Genomic DNA, 24,429 nt, shown 5'->3' on the forward strand with positions numbered 1-24,429 from the left:
TGCTCATCCATCTTATCTGTTATGTTGAACAAAAATACATTTATTTTATTTAAATACTAGTTGAGCTCCACCATAACAACACATGCTGTATGATACCATGATAGATACCCTTAGATAGCATTTCTGTTGGCTTAGATAGCATTTGACACAGACTTATAGCATGTTATGTAGACAGCACTATAATTGTATTGTATATAGTCATAGCACGCCATAGTACATATGTATAGCATAGTAGTGAATATGTATAGTTTATTATGTATAGTGTATGTATAGTTTCATCATATAGATATTCCACTGTTACCTTCTTAGCTTACGCATGTTTCATGATAAATGCTTTTATGTGATGTATTCCCATGCTTTTGTTCTTGCTTAAATGTAAATCGCTCTGGATTAAGAGCGTCTGCTAAATGCCTACATTGTAAATTGATAGGATTTAAGACAAATGTTAGTAGCTAACATGATAAATTGTAGCTCTGGCTGAAAACAATACCAACTAACTAAGATTTTAATTCGTGACATTCTGTAGTAGTCTGGACTCTGGACAAGGTTTTGCTATGTACAGTAGCCTTGGATGATTATCCAATATTATAAACTGCTTTAGGGGTTTAGAACTAAGTAGGACTACACAGTGGAATGAAAGTTATTGTTTCAAATCAAATTGATTTTTATTATGCTATAATTAATTATTGATGTAATCACAGCTGGTGAAGGAGGGTCTTATTTTAACTACTTTATATTATACTTCTGGCCAGTTTGTGACCCTCCTGCCCATCAATAATAGTTATGTCAGGAATTCTTCCCTCTAGACCGGCCGTCCTGTAAATCTGTGTCTTCCTTCAATGTGATGTGTTCAACTCCCACTTTGCATTCCGTTCATTAGCCAACCCATTATAATGACATTGCTAATGGCTGTTTACTACTCACTGTTGCTAGTCACCCGGCTGCTATCTGTTGCTCTAATTAGTTTGAAGGTTTATATATTGTCTCCGCCAGACCAGAAGTGAGGCAGAGTCTTTGTTTTCGCCCGAGTCAGTCTGTCTGTGAGCAGCTAATCTCCAGCACCGTTGGATCAATCAGCCTGCAACTGTGTGAAAGGAAAGGTACTATGTTTACCCAGGGTAACTGGACTAAGGAAAGGAAAGGTACTATGTTTACCCAGGGTACCTGGACTAAGGAAAGGAAAGGTACTATGTTTACCCAGGGTAACTGGACTAAGGAAAGGAAAGGTACTATGTTTACCCAGGGTAACTGGACTAAGGAAAGGAAAGGTACTATGTTTACCCAGGGTAACTGGACTAAGGAAAGGAAAGGTACTATGTTTACCCAGGGTAACTGGACTAAGGAAAGGAAAGGTACTATGTTTACCCAGGGTAACTGGACTAAGGAAAGGAAAGGTACTATGTTTACCCAGGGTAACTGGACTAAGGAAAGGAAAGGTACTATGTTTACCCAGGGTAACTGGACTAAGGAAAGGAAAGGTACTATGTTTACCCAGAATAACTGGACTAAGCTCAAGAACTTGTTTACAGCCAGGCCCTGCTCATAGAACATTTCATGATAGGGGTTCAATGCCTTGTCCAAGGGCACTTCAGCGGTGGTAATTTTAACGTGCCGGTTCTGGGGATACGAACTAGCGACCTTCCGATATCAAGACCGCTCCGCAAACCGTTCGGCCAGCGCTGCCTCATGAAAACCTCTGCACCATATTTCTCACATAGGCCTGCCCTGTTGTAATGCCACCGGGCCTGTTGTAATGCCACCGGGCCTGTTGTAATGCCACCGGGCCTGTTGTAATGCCACCGGGCCTGTTGTAATGCCACCGGGCCTGTTGTAATGCCACCGGGCCTGTTGTAATGCCACCGGGCCTGTTGTAATGCCACCGGGCCTGTTGTAACGCCACCGGGGCTGTTGTAATGCCACCAGGCCTGTTGTAATGCCACCGGGCCTGTTGTAACGCCACCGGGGCTGTTGTAATGCCACCGGGCCTGTTGTAATGCCACCAGGAGGCCGTTTTTTGCGAAACAAAATTCCACCGCTGGAAACACTGGTTGAAGTCAGGCCAACACTAACATGTTAAGCACATTTTAAAATGTTAAACTGTAATTTAGGAACATTATAGATTAGAGTTTCATGCTGCATGTATTTTTAGTAAATGATTGTTTTTAGTACAGGTAGATATTTGTATAGAAAGGCCTAACCAGGGACTGGCCTCGGCTATAAACCGGTTTCATATTTGTATAACTGGATACATTGTTTTTTTGTGTTGTCCCTGTTGACCCATTCTGAACGGGCACCCATTTTGGTGTTGGCATCATATTATTCTTTATCTATTGAAAAATAGCAGATCTACAAGCTCATAGCGCGCCACCGAGTGGCGCGCTACGAGCTTGTAGGTCTGCTATTTTAGAAAAATCGAAGAACGACTGAATTTTTTTTAATCTGATCTCAGGTCAGAATGGGTTAATAATGAAACTGTCAGGATGTAATAGACATTTTTTTAATCTGATCTCAGGTCAGAATGGGTTAAATAAACACCTAAATAAATAATGGATCATGATATACAGTCTGTGTGCTGTGCATCTGTGTGCTAATGTTATCCAGTACGGTTGCAAAGTGTCATTATGATCAATACACTCCCACAAATCCACATCGTTTTTTTGACCTGTACAATAAATTCATCAACATTAATTAATCCCTCGACATTTTCACATTTTCAGATTCCACTCACCTGCATCTCTCTCTCTCTAGGTCGTCCTCAGACGAGCCCTCCATCGTCGACCTCCAGTGTTCCCGGTTCTCCATACTGGAAAAAATCACACCTGTGTGAAGTGAGGGGCGCTAATATATTAAAGTCTACTGTAAGTCTAAATCAAGTTGATTAGGTGATGTAATGGTAGATGTAAAACAAACGGTGCCAACACAAACATTAAATTCTCTTTATTGTTAATGGCATTTAATGTTTGTGTTTAGGGACAAATGACGTACATTCTCCCTTCATTGTCAATGGCGTTTTAAAACAAACATTGAACTAAAAACACACATTAAACCCATGCATGTAATGTATCCCCTGAAATGAGAGTACAGTGGTTCCCAAAGTGGGGTCCGGTGACCCCCAGGGGTCCTTGGGGGAGTTCCAGGGGGTCCCCAGCTAAACGATAGTTTGGAACCAAATGGACCCTTATGGGTCTGTAACTTAATTAGTTAACGGGTCCATTTGGTTTAATTTGTACAGTCTCAGAGTTACATTAACATTGATTTTACAATATAAATTGGGGTCCCAGAGACAGAAATGCCATTAAATGGGGGTCCGTAGCCTAAATTCATGTAAAAACCGGGGGGTCCTTGAAATAAAACTGGTTGAAAATCACTGCAGTCTAGAGCTATAAAAGCCTTCTCTTATATGGGGGTCCCTGCATCAGGGCATGTCTTTATGTCTTATATGGGGGTCCCTGCATCATGGCATGTCTCTTATATGGGGGGTCCCTGCATCAGGGCATATCTTTTCAAATGGGGGTCCGTCGTGGGATAATTAGTGTGAATTTGGAGGTCCTTGACATGAAAAAGTTTGGGAACCCGGAATTAAAACGACCTGCCCCCTTTGTCAGTCCCTGCGTGTGTGTGTGTGTTTGTCCCTGCTGTGCGGTCACGGCCGTGCCATTTCTTTCCCACCCGTTCATTTCGTTCCTCTGCCAGCAGAGAGAGCACCATACCTCCCTCCCTCCTCCCCAACTATAGTCCCCACTCCCCAGCCCAGCCATCAGCTGCTCTGCCTCGGCTCACCCAGCGTTGTGGAGCCCCTGTTCGGTCTACTCTGGACGGGAGGAGCAGTCTATTAGTCTGAGACCTGCTGCTGCTGCTGGAGCCGCTTCTGCTGCGTAAAGTTCAACTCCCTGCTGCCATTCCACCTCCCATGTAGCCGCTGCTGTCCTCTCGATTCACACGGAAAAGAAGAAGAGACGAAGATGGGGTAAGTTGTTAAAGTTTTCTTGCATCCTCCTCTCTCCTGTCTCAACGTAACGTTACACTGCATGGGTGTAGAATGCATTGGTGGTGCAACAATTAAGGTTCTGTTGAGTGATTTAATAATGTTATACCTCGATTCGGTGCAGGTGTTCGTCCTGGTTGGAGCGCCTTCTTTGCTGCGTCCTGGTTCTCGTGAAGCCGATAGCGTCGCAATGGCCAGGTAAGACCGAGCAGAACATAAACCTGTATAGCTTAGCAGCTTTTCGGGACCCTTAGGTGTTTTGTTTGACCTTTTCTGAATTATTATGGTACGTCGGTCCAAATGCAGGAAAAGGTAAACAAGGGTGCCGAAAGGGGCTACAATTTAAAAAAAATAACCCGAATGAGTTGCAGCTGCTTGCTTTGCAAAATTGGGGTCATCTTTGTAATGTGTGCGTTGGGCAAACTATTGGCAATTTGGCAGTGAAAGATGCACGTATTCGTTCAGCACTAAAATGTGCCTTTGTTTGTTACGTTAAATATGTATTGAAGCACCAGGACCTGCTATGTACTTACTATATAGTGCCACTCTGAGGTCAGGCATGCATGGGGTCTTGCTTTCAATGCTTTGTGAAGTCCAAAGTCTAAAAAATGCTAAGCTTCAGAAAATTGTGCGTTTGTTTGTCCAGTGTCTTATCTGACCCCAGACGGTTAGGGTGAGCCGTCCCTGCTTTTTCTTCTCTCCTTGTTGCTATATGATAAATGATCTGTAGATCAGATACAGTAGACATACTGTAGTATATGCAGCATAATGACTCCCATGCTCCCTGCTTACTGTCAGGTTTAATAGTGCAAATGAAACCCTCTGAAACTACACACCGTGGTAATTGAACACCATACTGTACACAGCAAAATCATCAATGCTAATTTATCTTGGGAGACCCGGCGCAAAGTGGTCCATTTGGGTCCATTTTTAGACCATAAATAAGCGGTAACTGAACAGAGTGCATGTGCTGTGTTGTGTACCAGGATGTGGTGATGGAAGAGATCTCTTCCGTCATTGAGTAATTAATCATTGGACCTCCACTAAAGGACCTATATTTAATTTAGCAAACATTCTGAGGGTGACTTGTTGTCTGCAGCTGTCAGTCAGTCAGGTGGTATGGGGGGGGGGGGTAACTGAGAAGGATATCCATTCATATTTGATGCTCTGTGGATCTGTCCAGGCTAGACGTGCCATTTTCAGCTCTTTATAAGACGAAGGCGAACATTGCACCTGTGTGATACTGTAAGGTCAAACAGTAATTGGCAAATCCCTTGTTTTTGAGGGGCGCCAGCCCCTCCAACGCGTGGCTTTTGAAACAACGTCATATTATGGCAATTAGCCAAGTCTATGGACTTTTCAATGTCTGTTTAGAGCACTTTAAACAAACATTACCAGGTCCCTCTCACTTCACACAAGTGTGATTTTTTGAGTGGTGCAACCACTCCAAGGAACAGCAATGTCTGTGTTCACCTATGTGATGTTAACCCACCTATGTGACGTTAACCTACCTATGTGACTATGAGCACCAGTATGACTATTAGCACCAGTAGGGGTGCTGTTGGTCCAGAAACAGAGAGAGAGAGAGATACTGCTGCACTGTTGCCTGCTAATGAGAGAGAGAGGGGAGGGGGAGGGGGGGGGGGGGGGTTGCACCACTCAGTTCACACGGGTGTGATTTTTATTTATTTAAATAGCAGTATATGGAGTTGACTGTTCAGATTAGGGCTGGGCACCATTATATCAATATAAGGTTGATTTCGTGACACAAGACTATAATTGTTGTCTTTTTCTTGGTTTTAGTCACAAAATCACGTGCCGTAGGTGCCCTTTGAGAGCCGTTTGGAAAGAGTCAAGGGATTCACATGTCTTAAACCATTCTGGACGGGAACCCGTTTTGGTGTTTTAACTAAGCATTATGTTATACTTTAGCTATGGAAAAATAGCAGATCTACAGGCGCGCTATGAGCTTGTAGGTCTGCTATTTTTGAACAGTCGTGAACATGTGCTGCAAATCTTTGAATATAGATTTCAGAGCGAACATTTTTAACTAAAAACATTGCTTCTGGGGGGTCCCTGGACAACATATTTTGAGATGGGGGTCCGTGGCCCAATAGAGATAATTCTGGGGGTCCTTGACATGAAAAAGGTTGAGCACCACTGACTGAGAAAAATGTTAGGATTTATTCATAACATTCAGATGATCAGAGTCAGTACATAATCTAAAGATGAAGTGATGTCTTCATAACATTCAGATGATCAGAGTCAGTACATAATCTAAAGATGAAGTGATGTCTTCATAACATTCAGATGATCAGAGTCGGTACATAATCTAAAGATGAAGTGATGTCTTCATAACATTCAGATGATCAGAGTCAGTACATAATCTAAAGATGAAGTGATGTCTTCATAACATTCAGATGATCAGAGTCAGTACATAATCTAAAGATGAAGTGATGTCTTCATAACATTCAGATGATCAGAGTCAGTACATAATCTAAAGATAAAGTGATGTCTTCATAACATTCAGAAGGTCAGAGTCAGTACATAATCTAAAGATGAAGTGATGTCTTCATAACATTCAGATGATCAGAGTCAGTACATAATCTAAAGATGAAGTGATGTCTTCATAACCAGAGCCGAAGAGTTTGATCAATCCTCATGGGGGCCCGTCCCCCCCCCCCCCCCCGCAGCCCCGCCTCCCCGCACCACCCCCCCCCCCTTCCCCCCCGCCGCAGCGCGGAAAAAAATAAGTTGTTTTCGCTGGTACTTTTAAAGCAGCTTCTATAGGCCAATGTCCAAGCCAAGGTGAGGACTTTCAGGACTATATTATTTGTATTATGAGAGAGAGAGAGAGAGAGAGAGAGAGAGAGAGAGGGAGATATAGAGAGATACGGAGAGAGAGAGAGAGAGATCATAGCTGGCGGCGGGTGCGTACCTTGGGTACCTTTGGGTAGGCTACAGAATTGCGTTGGGGGGGGACTGTCGCGGCCGAGCGAAGCGAGGCCGCCGCCGCGGATTTATTTATTTATTTATTTCCCAAATGGTCTAAAAATGAGTTCTTTAGCATACTTTTACCAATGAATTAGCCTATACACAGACAGCGACTGATCAGCCTATTTTGGACGATATGGGTCTTTTCTCGAGTCAGTGTGTAGTCTCACTAGTCTGTGGTTAGGTCTCTTTGGTGATGGGCGCGTTCGGAAATAGCGCACTGAGCCCACTGTGCAATGCAAACTAATAGGCGAGTGTGCTCCGGTGTGGTATTTCCGAACGCGCCCTTTATGTCACGCCTCAAGAACAACTACAAAAGAAACCCGATTAGCACTTTTTAACACCTCTTGGACGGCCGGTGTCTCTCAAGACAGACTGTTGCCTGAGGAACAACAGGGGAGGCGCTGTTTGCCCGAATATTTGACGATGGGATTCTCAGATTGCCGGCGGAGAGGTCCAAAATGTTCGGAATTCCCAGAAAATATGTAATGTAAATGTAAAATGTCCACGAAAATCTTCATGGGGGCCGAAAGGGGCCCTAGGATTCTTCATGGGGGCCATGGCCCCGTGGCCCCCACAGACTCTACGTCGCTGTTCATAACATTCAGATGATCAGAGTCAGTACATAATCTAAAGATGAAGTGATGTCTTCATAACATTCAGATGAACAGAGTCAGTACATAATCTAAAGATGAAGTGATGTCTTCATAACATTCAGAAGGTCAGAGTCAGTACATAATCTAAAGATGAAGTGATGTCTTCATAACATTCAGATGATCAGAGTCAGTACATAATCTAAAGATGAAGTGATGTCTTTCATAACATTCAGATGATCAGAGTCGGTACATAATCTAAAGATGAAGTGATGTCTTCATAACATTCAGATGATCAGAGTCGGTACATAATCTAAAGATGAAGTGATGTCTTCATAACATTCAGATGATCAGAGTCGGTACATAATCTAAAGATGAAGTGATGTCTTCATAACATTCAGATAATCAGAGTCAGTACATCATCTAAAGATGAAGTGATGTCTTCATAACATTAGGAAGATGATCAGAGTCAGTACATAATCTAAAGATGAAGTGATGTCTTCATAACATTCAGATAATCAGAGTCAGTACATCATCTAAAGATGAAGTGATGTCTTCATAACATTAGGAAGATGATCAGAGTCAGTACATAATCTAAAGATGAAGTGATGTCTTCATAACATTCAGATGATCAGAGTCAGTACATAATCTAAAGATGAAGTGATGTCTTCATAACATTCAGATGATCAGTCAGTACATAATCTAAAGATGAAGTGATGTCTTCATGACATTCAGAAGATGATCAGAGTCGGTACATCTAAAAAGACCAGCGATGAATGACAGCCTCACATCGTCACCGCCAGGCGGGGAATCTTGTCCCAAACCGTTACCTTTTCAGGAAATGGGACAAAAGAACCTGTGTTTGCAGCAAACCCAACGTGGTTATTATTTTGTCACGAGCTCTTTACAGGCACATGCAGCAGACGTCCCTATTTTGGGCATGCCATTATTGTTGAATTTCTTTTTTTTCATTCCAAAAATAGCAGATCTTCAAACTCACAATGCGTCAAGCTCATTTAAAAGAAAATAGGGAATTCATTTATAAATAAAAAAAAGGATGAACTATGGAGTGACAATGTTTCTATTCTGCTTTGATACTGAATACAGCCTATGGTAGACCAGGGGTTCTCAATCTGTTGGCCGGGACCCCACAGGTTGGACCCCACGTGATTCTTTTTAGGTCCCCAGATGACAGTAAAGTTACAATTTAAGTGACCTTTCAGATACCTAAAAGAAAAACAGACCATTACTGCATCAGAGGTATCAATGGTCAATCTTTGGCCAAATTGTCAAATAATATACGTAAGTAAGAGGCAAAGATTATGAAAATAGCTGATCTACAAGCTCACGCGAGGCGTTGAGAGCTCGTACTACTACTGTAGATCTGCTATTTTCACAATATTTATCTGTGGAACCAAGTCAAACTAAATGTAATGCCTCAACTCCTACAATTCTAAGTACTTGTCAGGGTGGGGGGTGGGGGGGTCCCCAGATCAAATATGATTATTTTGGGGGGGGTCACGGCATAAAACGATTGATGAACCACTGTGACAGTTTTTTTTTTACCTTATTAATAAACAACTTTTAGCACAACCCTGTTTTGGAACTCTGCTATATATATATATATAAATAAACCAAACAAAAAACACACCAAGTAAGTTGAGGCAAATGCAAAATAAAAATAATTTCCATCTGAAAGTCAAGATCAAGAATACCTTTTTTCTTGAAATGTGCAGTGGTTTTAACGGCCGTGGAAGTGTCTCTGTATACTGCATAATAGATAGATGTATAGTAACAGGTATAAAACACAAACACTGAAATGAGAGTAGAGACGATGCTAATGATGTTAAAGTGCTGAAAACTGTTCAAACAGCTTTGACATTTCCATAGGAATGCGATTGGATTTGAATGAATGTCTCCAGGTTGAATTTGAATCAGTTCTTCAGACCAAAGCCTCTTTTCTTTGAGCGGCTGGCTGCGACATGGTTGAATTTGCTCTGGATTCATGCCGTCTCTGAGGCTGTGGGGCAGGAATCCCTATTGTCATGTGATCTTTGACACGCAGCCGGCATGGGTGCCTGGAGGCAGCGGGGGGAAAGGTGGGGGGGGGGGGGGGGGGGGAGGGAACAGCTGTAAGGGGACACCCCACCAGGCCATTTAACTCATTTCGGCCTGACGTCGAAATAAAAAAAAATTCTTCTAAATCCTGACAGTTTTCTGAAATACCTCATGTTTCTGTATCAGTGGTGCTCAATATTTCATGTCAAGGACCCCCAGAATTATATGTATTCGGCCGCCGACCCTCATCTGAAAATATGTTGTTCCAGGGACCCCTCCAGAAGCAAAGATTTGAGTTAGAAACGCTCTGAAAGAATATATATTCAAAAGATCAAAGATTTGAGTTAAAAACGTTCTGAAAGAATATATATTCAAAAGATCAAAGATTTGAGTTAAAAACGTTCTGAAAGAATATATATTCAAAAGATCAAAGATTTGAGATAAAAACGTTCGCTCTGAAAGAATATTATTCAAAACATTTGGGCCACATTTTCACAAATTTTCAAAAGTAGCCTACATACAAGCTCGTAGATCTGCTATTTTTCAATAGCTAAAGTGTAAAACACCAAAAGGGGTTCCCGTTCAGAGTGGTTTAATGGTTGAATTAGATGCCACATTAACAATTACAGCTGACACAGAGATTCTTCCTGTTCAGAGCAGCGGCAGAGTTCACTAGAGAGAAAAGAGGAATTGCCCGTTTGAGATTGTCGTTTTCCTTTTGTCTTGCTTTTATTCACAGCACATTGTTACTTTATTTTTGATCAGTGCCATAGAAAGAAAGTTATTGTATTAAATGTAGGGTAAGTGATGCTCCTTTTGTTAAAATAACTATATTTGATAGTAGGGCCAGGGGTCTGGGGTCTTCCTGTCTCTCCAGCTCAAAAAGTCTTCTGAAAGAATATATATTCAAAGATTTGTGCCGCATTTTCACGATTTTTCAAAAAATAGCAGACCTACAAGCTGGTAGCGTGCCACTTGGTGGCGCACTATGAGCTTGTAGATCTGCTATTTTTCAATAGCTAAAGTATAACATAATGCTTAGTTAAAACACCAAAAGGGACAATGTATGTAACCTAGATACCATACCCTGATGGAAAATGCTGTTTATTTTATTTTATTATTATTATTTTTTTCTTCTTACTATGTTCATTAGTACTTTCAAAACTAGTTTACTAATTACTTTTACTGTCTTGTACTGTCTGTCTTTGTTTTATTTGTCTTGTTCTGACCTTGATTGGGGGAGGGGTGATATTTACATGTCGGATACAACAAAATGTACACATGTTTTTTCATTTATTCATCAATAAAAATCAAAATAAAGTGTTAAAAAAAACACACACACAAAGGGGTTCCAGCCCAAAATGGGTTTTAATTAATGAACAGAAAATGCATTTTCAGGTTGGGATCTAAATTTGATCGAATCAGGGGAGATAAATCTTCCGGATAACAGTCAAATAAACAAGTGAAATTGACTGTGGTGACACAAAGGAATCTGAGCAGACACAATTGGAACTGGAACAATTTAAAATAAATGGGTTCTGAACCCTGATTGGTTTGAAAATGGTCAACCCACCTGAAAATGTATCTGTTATAAAACCTTTCGTGTTGACCAAGTGAAAGTGAATGAAATAGTCTAGTTGTTCCGAATAGTGCTTTGCAGGGATATAAATGGCAAAAACAGATTGTATACAGTTGAGTATAGTCACCATTATTTACACGAGTATGGGATTCACGAGTATGGGATTGGTCGCCACACCAGGCACGTGCACACACAGACATCAAAGGGGGCTTCAAATAACTGCCCTCTCCAGCCAGACCTTGAATGCAGTATTGTCTGTACTATGGTGCCATGCCATATCAGCATTCAGGAGAATTGCCCTTTTTCCGAACTCTCCTGAACTCTCCTGAACGCAGCATCTTGTGAATTCCTGTAGAAACGCCACATCTCCAATAGTAAAGAGTGCAGGGGTTGCGCCTCAGAAATAGCAGATCTACAAGCTCTCAGCGTGTCGCAGCACGGCGCGTTGAAAGCTTGTAGATCTGCTATTTTCGCACTTTTTGGCTAAAAGGGCCCTTTTTAGGGTGTTTCAGCCCCTGCCTTTGGAACGTTCCCTGTTGCACACAGTGTCTGATTTAGAGCCAGACCGATATCCTGGCCATTAGTTCACTTTATTGACAATCACGCAGCTGATTTTAACCCATTCTGACCAGAGATCAGATTCATACGAGGTTTCCGCCGGACACACACTGGTCTGATGAACCCATTCTGACCTGAGATCAGATTCTAAAAATGTCAGTCGCTCTTAGATTTTTCAAAAATAGCAGACCTACAAGCTCGTATCGCGCCACTCGGTGGCGCGATATGAGCTTGTAGATCTGCTATTTTTAAATAGCTAAAGCATAACATGATGCTGACACCAAAATGGGTGCCCGGTCAGAATGGGTTAACCACTTTTCAACCTGGCCCTTTTTGGATCATGGTCATTACAGTTGAGCATTTTCAAAATACTTAGGTTTAGGTTAAATAACAAAGGTTATTCAAATGGCTTTATATAGAATAGATTTTAGCTGATTATCGGTCAAAAACATCTGTAAACCTTTTAGCCCGGGGACCCAAAAGAGATGATTTTTTTCTCCCCCGGCACTGAAACAAGTGAAAAGATCAGATCTACAAGCAGTTTTTTAATGAAATTATTTTTGAAAAAATGGTTGGCGACCCAGAAAAATCAGTCCATCCGCGACCCACAATTTGGGGAAATAGTGGGTCTGGGTCTCTCCCAATTCTGGCTCGGCATTGGACCCAAAAACCTGGCATACGTCAGTCAAGCTCTACTGATAAGCACCGGCACTTTGCTGACTCGCACTGTCGTACTGTAATAACACACATGGGAGGCTCTTCAGCCTCAAATGAAGAGTGTTCCTAGATGAACATCTGTTTACATGTCCTACATAGTTCACTGGGGAAACATCTGCTTCCATTCCTCAGGTAATTCTCCAAAATGGTGATCTCCTAACCTTTCCTTATTTCTCTTTGGCGCTCCGGAGCCCGCCGGGCAAATTCACAGTTTTTGTTCTCACGTCACGTAACCTTTTTGACATAATCATCAGGCTCAATGGCTTTGGTTTATTGAGACTCCCAAAGGCATTGGCTGCTTTCCTGCTTCCCCCTGTGATCACTCACACCTCCACAGAGAGCCTACAGAAAGGTCCTCTTGGATGTCAGCATGGATCCAGTGTTGTTTTTGGCAGCAAATTTCAATTTTAGTTTAGTCATTTAGTCTTTGGACGGAAACTTCATTTAGTTATAGTCACATTTTAGTCACCTGGAATGTCTTAAGGTTAGTCTAGTTTTAGTCGACTAAATGCCATAAGATTTTAGTCGACTAAATCTACAGTTGATTTAGTCGACTAAAATGTATTTTGGCGGGTCTTGATGCCGTCGTAATGAGTGTTTTTACACTTGCTGAAAATAGCCGATCTACAAGCTCACAACGCGTCGCATTGTGACGCGTTGTGAGCTTGTATTTCAGCATGCAACCAAGTGTAAAATGACTTATACTGGATCTCTTGTCCACTAGTCCCTTCCTAACATTTTAGTCTAGTTTTTATTTGTCGACGAAATTGTCAGTATATTTAGTCTTAGTTTTAGTCATCGTAGATTAGTTTTCATTTAGTTTCCATTTGTTTTTGTCAGTGAAAATAGGTAGTCGACGAACAATTTTCGTCTTAGTTTTAGTCCAATCCTCTATTTCTTTCCCCTTTTTTTTCCTTTTACACTTTTTTTTAACTTGCTATATTGGATTCCAAAACCAAACTACAGATTTGTGTTGACAATCCGTTAAATAATGACGATTTAGAAAGCGTGATTGTCTGAACGTGTCAGAGACAGACTTTACTACTACAGTATCTCAACAATGTGCCTTGAAACCCCTAATCCATAATTTCACTCTCAAGTTTCTTTTTGAACCCTGTCGATGATACATCTTTTTTTCTTCTTTCTTTCTTTCTTTCTGTCTTTCTTTCTTTCTTTCTTTTCTTTTCTTTTCTTTCTTTTCTTTCTTTTATGTTTTACCATTTCTGCCTATAATGGCATGCCCAGAATAGGGATGCCAGGTTGAGGTGGTAAAATACAGTAGTCTTTTACTGAAGAAATCAAGGTCTGGAGAGAGGAAATAAAACCAACAACAGACTTGTGTGTAAAGCCACTAACTATCCCTTCAAACAAAGTGGAGCTTTCTGTAGTCAAGTGTTCAGATTGTTCTGGGCCAGAAACAGGTCATTGTGAGATGGAATGACATTCTGTTGGCTCGGTGGACCTTGTTAGGTCTAATCCTTGGGATTTTCCACTCAATAAAGTGATTTAGTCTTGGCTAGTATTCCTGTCTGGAGGTGCCCCATGCCAACGGACGACAAGGCTTGATTAGGTGTAACCCATTCTGACCTGAGATCAGATTCTAAAAATGTCTTCTGCATCCTGACAGCTTTCTGAAAAAGTTTACTATGTCAGTCGTTCTTCGATTTTTCAAAAATAGCAGACCTACAAGCTCATAGCGCGCCACCGAGTGGCGCGCTATGAGCTTGTAGATCTGCTATTTTTCAATAGCTAAAGCATAATATGATGCAAAACGCCAAAAGGGGTTCCCGCCCCAAAATGGGATAAGAGATAAAAGATAATCCTCTATACATTTCCCACAGGGGAAATTCCGCACTGTGAATAATTTTGTGTAATGGCTCTTACAATTTGTCACAACTTGTAGTATCTGGATCCCCTCCTTAGACAAATTACACAGGTCACTCCCTTACTTTGACTGTTGAAAATAGCTGGGTTGGTTTGTAGTCTTTTGGTGGAGGCTTTTATGTGTGCGAGAGGAGAGAGAGAGAGAGAGGGGTTATGGGTGGAGCGATGTTCTGTGGATATATTCAAACCTTTTAAGTGTACGGTCCGACTACGAACCTCCCTGGTTGCCTCTTCTTTCAGTGTGATTTCAAAGACCCGGGGGGGGGGGGGGGATTGACACTTCCCTAATGCCCCCCCCCCCTCTCTCTCTATTCCTACTCATGCCAGTGTGACCAGTACTGTCTTTCGTCTGTCACTCATACCGAGACGTACGGCATGGGACGCTCGCTCATATCCCGACAGCACAGGCGTCGTCCAACACATAATATGGACTGAAGAAGTGAAGTCTCAGTAATGGACTCACCTTTTTTTCAAAAGCCCACTTGACGCAGAGCTGTAACAACATCAGACATTCCATTCATTACTGTATGTGTCCCTTTGTGATCTGGGGGTGGGGGGGGGGTGGGTGGGATTGTGAGGGGTCATAAAGAGACAACAATGTTTTACGACCTCCTCCTCGTCTCAAGACCAGAGAGAGACCTGTCTGGCTCTTTAAAGCTCGGTGTAACAAAACATGACAAGGACCGTCACCACCACAGCGCCACACAGCAAGGCTGTCACAGACAGAGACAGGAGACGGTGTCTATCTTCTTCTTAATTAACTGGAGAAACGCCCCGGAAAAGAGCTGAGGAGACTGGAAAGGAAATGTAAACTTTAATGTGGATGTGTTATTTCTAAGATATAGCCATGGTGGTTATACTTCCTGATTTGATTTCTTTGATTTCTTTATCACAATTATTATTATTATTATTATTATTAAATCCATTCTGGACGGGAACACCGTTTTGGTGTTTTTTAACTAAACATTATTTAGCTATTGAAAAATATCAGATCTACAAGCTCGTAGCGCACCACCGAGTGCCGCGCTACGAGCTTGTAGGTCTGCTATTTTTTTTAATCGTGAAAATGTGGCACAAATCTTTGAATATATATTCTTTCAGAAGACTTTTTGATTTATTTCGATGTCAGGCCTAAATGGGTTTAACCCATTACGACCTGAGGCCGATTTCTATAAATGTCTTCTAAATCCTGACAGTTTTCTGATCAGTGGTGCGATGTGAAGGACCCACAGAATGATATGTATTTGGCCGCGGACTTGCTTGAAAAAGTATACATATTCAAAGATTTGCCAAAAAAATGACAAGCTCCAGCTTGTAGATCTGATGCGAGCTTGTATATCTTCTTGCAGATCTGATATTTTTGAATAGCCAACATATAAACTAATGGTTAAAGGACCACTTCACCACTTTTCAACCTATCTTCATATAATAGGTCCTCATTAATAATCATGAAAAAATTGCGTAATTTTTTTCTAATCGGTCTGTGTCTCATAGGAGGGCTGTGGGCAGTTCAGAAACCGTCTTCCAGTGACATCATCGATGGGGAATACAAGCTAATAGAAACTGCAGGCTTTCTAGTCCTGAAAAGTTGCAATGCGAAAATGGAAGCCATCGTTCTCACGATAATGAAAAAAGAAACATTTTTGTAAATAAATCTTGTTTAAAAAAAAAAAATCTGCCTCATGATGATGTCACTGGAAGAGTGGTTAAAGTGGTTAAGTGGTTAAAATCTAAAAATGACAGATGCTTTCCCCGGTCTTAATTAAACCTGGTGATCATCACAGGACATGATTTGTTTCACCCTCTCTTGCATATGCATGGGAATACTTCCACTGTATATTATTAGATCATGTAAATCTGCGAAAGGGTTCCTTCTTCCGACCCTGTGCGCATTCCAGCTTATTACGTTAATTAATAATTACCAGCACATGTTGGTATTGTTTCATTCAAGACCTCACACAACAAGAACTGCACAATGCAAATGGCCCCCGGCTAGATATTTCGTAGAGTAGAGTTTTTTTTTTGTGGTCATTAAACAAATCAATACAGTGCCTGCTTTTTTTTTCGCAAAAGAAACAGACCAAAAAGGTGTATAGGCTGAAGCCTAAGCTTATAGTGCCTACCCTTCTAACAGATAAATGGCTTTCATAGGTAAAATAATACAACAAAGCAAACAGAAGGGAGAAAAATCAAGAAAACTAAACAAACATAACATAAAACAAAAACATCAAAACAAAACGCAAAACGAGAAAACAAAACATATCAATGTTCTGTATCTACTATAAATATACTATAAATATATACTACAATGCAAATGGCCCCCAGCTATAGATATGTCCTGTTTAACCCCCGTGATATGGCGTTGGGCTGTGAGTGACCTGAAGGGCCACCCGTCCCCTCTCGTCAAAGTTGTCACGCTTTATGTTTTAAACGCCAGTCGAATCAATAACTCACTCTTTCGTCATCATAGCGTCGCTGACCTTCCTGGAGGTCACGGTCAACGCCGTGCAGGGAGTCAGGGAGACCTGCCTGCTGGTTCCACTTACGTCCCCATTTTATTCCTGGTCGCGCAAACCGAACACGGGCACAGATCTACAAGCTCACAATGCTTCATGCTGCGCCACGCTGTGAGCTTGTAGGTCGCGGCTGTTTTTCAGGTGCGTGACGGTGGTGACACTGATGTTCAACCGAGTGTAAAATCTGACATTAAACCATTCTGGGCAACGGGAAACCCCCTTTTGGTGTTTTAACTAAGCATTATGTTTATACTTTAGCTATTGGAAAAATAGCAGATCTACAAGCTCATAGCGCGCAAACCGAGTGGCGCGCTACGAGCTTGTAGGTCTGCTATTTTTTTGAAAAATCGTAAAAAATGCGGCACAAATCTTTGAATATATATTCTTTCAGAGTCAACGTTGAAGGAGATGGGAAGTGACATTGGGCCAAGGCTGCTATAAGATAGCTGTTGGCAGTCAGTCAGGGTTCAAGATCATGTTCAGACCTCAGAATGTATCGTATAAACAGAATCAGGACTGGATGAAGGAGTGGACATTAATGTCCCTTTGCTTAACCCATTCTGACCTGAGATCAGATTCATACAAGGTTTCCGCCAGAGACGCACTGGTCTGATGAACCCATTCTGACCTGAGATCAGATTCTAAAAATGTCAGTCGTTCTTCGATTTTTACAAAAATAGCAGACCTACAAGCTCGTATCGCGCCACTCGGTGGCGCGATATGAGCTTGTAGATCTGCTATTTTTAAATAGCTAAAGCATAACATGATGCTGACACCAAAATGGGTGCCCGTTCAGAATGGGTTAATGCCACACACGGTATAATTCAATTATATGGACTTGACGAGATCAGGGTGATAAATTTGGTGAAGGAGAAGATCTGTTCTGGTGTGTAATGTTGACACTGTAGGACTTAATTTTCACTGTGATGTGAAGTGGGGTGAGAGGGTCATCGTGGCTCTGGGTAATGCTCAGGTGGAATTATAGCCTAGAGCTGTCGCTATTGCACATTTAACTAAACGACTAATTGTCATACTAATAATCGCAATTGAATTTCCTTTTAGGATTCCTAATCAAATACTGCACAGGGCAGATATGACAAATAACTTATATATACGAAGATATAATTTTATAAAATTATATATATGGACGGCAAGTAATTGTCCTCGGATCAATTTAGAGATGACAGATATAGGTGACAGAAACTTAGGGTTGCGGTTTCAGCGCATCATGTTATGCTTTAGCTATTGAAAAATAGCAGATCTAAAAGCTCATAGCGCGCCATGAGCTTGTAGGTCTGCTATTTTTGAAAAATCGTGAAAATGCGGCACAAATCCTTGAATATTATATTCTTTCTTCGGAGCGAACGCTTTTTTTTTAATTTCGACTTCAGGTCTAAATGGGTTAATTACATATAAGATTTTCATGACACTTTTCGGGACACTTTGATCTTCAGTTTTGACCTACTTACTATAAACGGACGTCTCGTGACAACACAGTCTAAATCTAGCATATACGCTTCGCTCCAGTCAGCGTAACTTTGTTAAAACTAAACCAGTTAGAAGAGGCTTTGTTCTCATTCTGTAGTCCTCTCTCTCTCTCTCCCCCTTTTCAAGGACGAGTCAGTTTGGCCTACACAAAGCATCCTTCTTTTGGCTCTTGGCTGACAGCTGTTATTTGTATTTTTATGTGCTCAGTGTTTCAGGTGCGTCGGGTCGGCCTCTCTCTCTCATTCTGTCCGCGGTGTCAAACTGCCGGGTTTGACAGTTGGCAAAACACAGAGAGGGAAAAACATAATGACTGCCTGTGTTCTTGAAAGAGGAGGATTTGTCGAGCCACTCCGCTCTGCAACACCCGACTAATGGTACAGCGAGCGTCATCAGGGCCTCTCAGCACCTCTTTCCTGTTTACGGGGCCAAACCCTCACTTTACTCCAGGTAACAGTTACTGGACCATGTGAAGCTTTGCTTGGTCAAATGACAGGATTCCATTATGTATATAGTTACAGTTACAGTGTTGGCCTTTTAAAACGACGAGCAAGGCGGCAGAAAAGAAGATATCCTCTTGACAATTTTCCTGACTTCAACTATAGCCCACACGCAACGCAACACACCACCGGGCCTTGAAACTTTGATTGCAAATAGTTTTCTTTCTTTTTTTGTCATTGCAAAGATTTTGTCCTGGTGAATGATTGTCCTTATAGTACTGGCTGGTTAAACTGTAGCCTCGGATAGGAGGCGAAATGGTTTCAGCCTATATAACCCATTTTGACCTGAGATCAGATTCAAAAAACGTCTTCTACAGCCTGACAGTTTTCTGAAAAAGCCATGTTTCTATGTCAGTCGTTCTTTGATTTTCAAAAATAGCAGACCTACGAGCTCATAGCGCGCCACTCGGTGGCGCGCTATGAGCTTGTAGATCTGCTATTTTTCAAAAGCTGGGTTAAATGGGTTAAAAGAGTGGTATTCCGACTATGTGTCTTCCGCGTGCGGTTGGGGTTAAGGTTAGGGTTAAGGTTAGGGTTAAGGGACAGGGTGAGTTGGAATGGGCGATGCGACGAAATAGCGGGCTTTTGGAATGCCAGGCGTGCCACCGTACTGGGTCAACCTCAGGCTGTCCTCTGGACCCCTCCTGAACCTTGAAGAGGTCACTGTGTGTCTGTGTGTGTGTCTGTCTGTGTGTCTGTCTGTGTGTGTGTGTGTGTGTGTGTGTGTGTGTCTGTGTGTGCAAGCCACTAAACCGACCTATGCCATATCTCCATATCTCTATCACTGCCAGTATAGAATTGAATTGCCTTTTTGTGCTTGCCTTGCCTATCCTGGAAAAGTTTAAAGGTGCATTTCACTGCTTTATAGAAGAGCTGCTACTTGAACCCTTAGACATGGATGGAATTGGGCTAAGCTAGGCTATATGCTATGCATACCTTCAACCTGCCTGCAGGCAGGGAGAGACCCATGAGTCTGTCTCCACCTGGGCAATCTGAGAACCCATCGTCAAAGAATAAAGGAAAAACAGCGCCCTCTTTTCCTTTCAACGGTCTGTCTCGAGAGACTACAATCTGGCTAACTAGAAAGAAATGCAGGCAGGCAGGCAGGCAGGCAGACAGACAGACAGACAGACAGACAGAGGCATACAAACACACACACACACACACACACACACACACACACACACACACACACACACACACACACACACACACACACACACACGCAGCACCCTCTTGTGAACCGGATGTTGTAGACATCTTTTATGTATCAAAGACAGTTAAATGTTACACGCTGTATCGTAAACCTATTTAGTCGTATTCCAGTGAAAGACCTACCAAGTGACTGTTAATGACACCTCGCACTGACCATATGAAGACCTCTGGGTCGCTTTGGGGAAACCTTTGTGTAACAAATTGAGGTCATTTCACACTCTGAAAGAACTCAAATGTTTTACTAAAAGTATCAATAATTCAATTCTCTGTTACAGTAAAAAAGTCCTGAATTCTAAATGTACAAAAGGATTGGTATCAAAATGCACTTAACCCATTCTGAACGGGAATCCATTTTGGTGTTAGCATCATGTCGTGCTTTAGCTATTTAAAAATAGCAGATCTACAAGCTCATATCACGCCACCGAGTGGCGCGATACGAGCTTGTAGGTCTGCTATTTTTGAAAAATCGAAGAACGACTGACATAGAAACATAGCTTTATCAGAAAACTGTCAGGATGTAGAAGACGTTTATAGAATCTGATCTCAGGTCAGAATGGGTTAAAGTACCAAAAGTAGTAACCTCATTATGCAGAAGTGTACTGTAAAAGTATAAAAGTGCAATATTTGCCTTTGAGATGCAGTGGAGTAGAAGTAAAAGTACTGAATATTGGAAATACTACAGGGAAGTAAACAGAAATAAAGTACAGTACAAAACCCATTCTGGACGGGAACCCCTTTGGGTGTTTTAAGCATTGTGTTATACTTTAGATATTTTTTGAAAAATCGTGAAAAAGTGGCGCAAATCTTTGAATATATATATATATATATATATATATATATATATATATATATATATATATATATATATATATTATTTCAGAGCAAACCTTTTTAACTCTTTGCTTCTGGGGGAGGTCCCTGGAACAACATCATATTTCCAGATGGGGGTCGGCGGGCAAATACAGATAATTCTGGGGGTCCTTGAGGTGAAAAAGGTTGAGCACCAACTGACATAGAAACATGAGGTTTTAACCCTGTGAGTACCGCTGACATAGAAACATGAGGTTTTTCAGGATTTTCGAAGACCTTTTTTTTTTGTAAATGTCGACGTCAGAACTAAACGGTTAGTTTCCAGCGCCGCTCAGAGCTGCCACTCTGTCCGTCAGCACCGCCGTATCGGGCCGCCCGGGTTCTCTCTCTCTCTCTCTCTCTCTCTCTCTCTCGTTGCCATGGTCACCAGGTGCGGGTCTGGCCCGCTGAGCCACAAAGGCTCATTTGGCTGCCGTGATGTAGGAAACCGGATCCGTGTACCTGGCGCCCTCGTCCCTCCAGCTTTCGGGAGTGTTTTTACATGTCCTTGTTAACCCATTTTGGGGGGGCGGGAAGGGAAGGGAACACCTTTTTGGTGTTTCAAGCATTATGTTATGCTGTTGTGCTATGTTTTTGAAAAATCGTGAAAATGTGGCGCACATCTTTGAATAGATATTCTTTCAGAGCGAACGTTTTCAGCACAAATCCTTTTGCTTCTGAGCGGTTCCTTTGAACTACATATTTTTCAGATGGGGGGGGGGGGGGGGGGTCGGCGGTTATTAAAGGTATATTCAGTGATTTCACTTAATTCAAATATCACTTATTTTTTTGTTTTGTTGTGATAATCCTCCCTACTATAGAGTGTGCTGGCCATATAAGGAGTTCCTCCCTGTCCCCAGTTAACCCCTGGGGGTCAAAAAACCTTAGGTTTCGTTTTTGACTCTCTATCCTGATTGGACGAAAGGCTGGGTCCCACAGCCAAAAACGAAACCTAAGGTTTTTTGAGTGAAATCACTGAATATACCTTTAAATACATATAGATTTGGGAGCTCCTTGACACGAAAATGTTTGCGATCCACTGACATAGAAACGTGGGGTTTTAACCCTGTGAGAACCACTGACATAGAAACGTGGGGTTTTAACCCTGTGAGAACCACTGACATAGAAACGTGGGGTTTTAACCCTGTGAGAACCACTGACATCGAAACGTGGGGTTTTAACCCTGTGAGAACCACTGACATAGAAACGTGAGGTTTTAACCCTGTGAGAACCACTGACATAGAAACGTGGGGTTTTAGCCCTGTGAGAACCACTGACATAGAAACGTGAGGTTTTAACCCTGTGAGAACCACTGACATAGAAACGTGGGGTTTTAACCCTGCGAGAACCACTGACATAGAAACGTGGGGTTTTAACCCTGCGAGAACCACTGACAGAAACGTGGGGTTTTAACCCTGTGAGAACCACTGACATAGAAACGTGGGGTTTTAACCCTGTGAGAACCACTGACATCGAAATGTGGGGTTTTAACCCTGTGAGATCCACTGACATAGAAACGTGGGGTTTTAGCCTTGTGAGAACCACTGACATAGAAACGTGGGGTTTTAACCCTGCGAGAACCACTGACATAGAAACGTGGGGTTTTAACCCTGCGAGAACCACTGACATAGAAACGTGGGGTTTTAACCCTGCGAGAACCACTGACAGAAACGTGGGGTTTTAACCCTGTGAGAACCACTGACATAGAAACGTGGGGTTTTAACCCTGTGAGAACCACTGACATAGAAACGTGGGGTTTTAACCCTGCGAGAACCACTGACATAGAAACGTTGGGTTTTAACCCTGTGAGAACCACTGACATAGAAACGTTGGGTTTTAACCCTGTGAGAACCACTGACATAGAAACGTGGGGTTTTAACCCTGTGAGAACCACTGACATAGAAACGTGGGGCTTTCAGAGAGAAGAGTCGTAGAATCTGGTCTAAATGGGTTAACGGCATGCTGAACAGAGGGAGACACACACACACACACACACACACACACACCCTCTCCACCCGTCCAACAAGTCTCCTCTTAGATGAAATCAATGCAGTCAGCTTTCTTTCTGTTTTGTCTGTATGAATTGTTTGTCTGTATGAATTGTTTTTCTTTCTGTTTTGTCTGTATGAATCGTTCAGAGATCAGAGATATCTTTGAGATATTCAAAGATTTGTGCCGCATTTTCACGGGAACCCCTTTTAGTGTTTTAACTAAGCAATATGTTATACTTTAGCTATTAAAAAATAGCAGATCTACAAGCTCGTAGCGCGGCACTCGGTGCCGCGCTACGAGCTTGTAGGTCTGCTATTTTAGAAAAATCGTGAAAATGCGGCACAAATCTTTGAATATATATTCTTTCAGATGACTTTTTTTTTTTTTAATTTTGACGTCGGCCTAAATGGGTTAACCCATTCTGAACGGAAACCCATTTTGGTGTCAGCATCATGTTATGCTTTAGCTATTGAAAAATAGCAGATCTACAAGCTCGTAGCGCGCCACTCGGTGGCGCGCTACGAGCTTGTAGATCTGCTATTTTTGAAAAATCGAAGAACAACTGACATTTTTAGAATCTGATCTCAGGTCAGAATGGGTTCATCAGACCAGTGTGTGTCCAGTGGAAACCTCGTATGAATCTGATCTCGGGTCAGAATGGGGTTAACTACTTGAGCTAATGTGCATCATATCATATTTGAACTGGTTTTGTCAGCTGAGCTCTGTCCACCCCCCTCCCCCCCCCCCCCATCCCATCATACACTGTACGGTATAGTGTATACCACCCAATGAGTTTTATCTTATGAATCAATGAATGGTGGTATTCAGGATTGTCAGGAGGCCCCCCCACTGCGGGGGTATGTCTGTGTGTGTGTGTGTGTGTGTGTGTGTGTGTGGGGAGGGGTCGTGTCATTGTTGCATTCTCCGTCCCCTCTTTTCCCCCCTCTGCTTATCTCTGGGTTTGACTCCGAGACGCCACCGGGCCGGGCCCTGCTCGGCCCGGTCGGCCACACGGCCCACACCGCTACGGCGTCTTTTCTATAGGACGCCCTGGAATTCCTGCTCATTCAAGCCTTCAGTCCTTAAAGAGCCACAACGTCTGCCCCCCCCCCCCCTCCTCCCCCCCCTCTCTTTACAAACCTCACACCACAGCAGGGGTGTGGAAAGGAGGAGAATACCCCCCCCCCCCCCCCCCTAGGGAGGACAGATTAACATCAAACCCGCCTATAGAAGCTGCTGCCTGGCCTGCCTGGGACAGAGAAACAGAAACGGATTGACAGAGTCCAAGGAACAGCAATGTTAACCTATGTATGTGACTATGAGTACCAGTAGGGGCAAAAGTGGCGCTGTTGTGCCAGAAACGGAGAGAGAGAGAGAGATGGTGCTGCACTGTTGCCTGCTAATTACAGAGAGAGAGAGAGAGAGAGGCGGGGGGAGAGGGGAGTTGCACCACTCAGTTCACAAGGGTGTGATTTTTTTCATTGTGATCTGCTATACTACTATG

At 42.4% G+C, this 24,429-nt stretch overlaps 1 protein-coding gene across 1 annotated transcript in view; it reads left to right on the forward strand.

Annotated features, from left to right (window-relative positions):
- Positions 1–3,850: 3,850 nt before the first annotated feature.
- LOC310867048 (collagen alpha-1(XVIII) chain-like) overlaps positions 3,851–24,429 on the forward strand; it is a gene marked incomplete at its 3' end in the record, with an annotated part of 127,848 nt that continues 107,269 nt past the window's right edge. Inside the window, exons 1-2 of the mRNA XM_083776841.1 lie at positions 3,851–3,967; positions 4,110–4,183. Coding sequence (XP_083632967.1) covers positions 3,963–3,967; positions 4,110–4,183 — 79 coding nt within the window. The 5' untranslated portion in view covers positions 3,851–3,962. The remainder of the gene's footprint in view (positions 3,968–4,109; positions 4,184–24,429) is intronic.

The sequence above is a fragment of the Protomyctophum parallelum genome (genome assembly GCF_964188405.1).
Source record: "Protomyctophum parallelum genome assembly, chromosome: 11".
Lineage (NCBI taxonomy): Eukaryota > Metazoa > Chordata > Actinopteri > Myctophiformes > Myctophidae > Protomyctophum > Protomyctophum parallelum.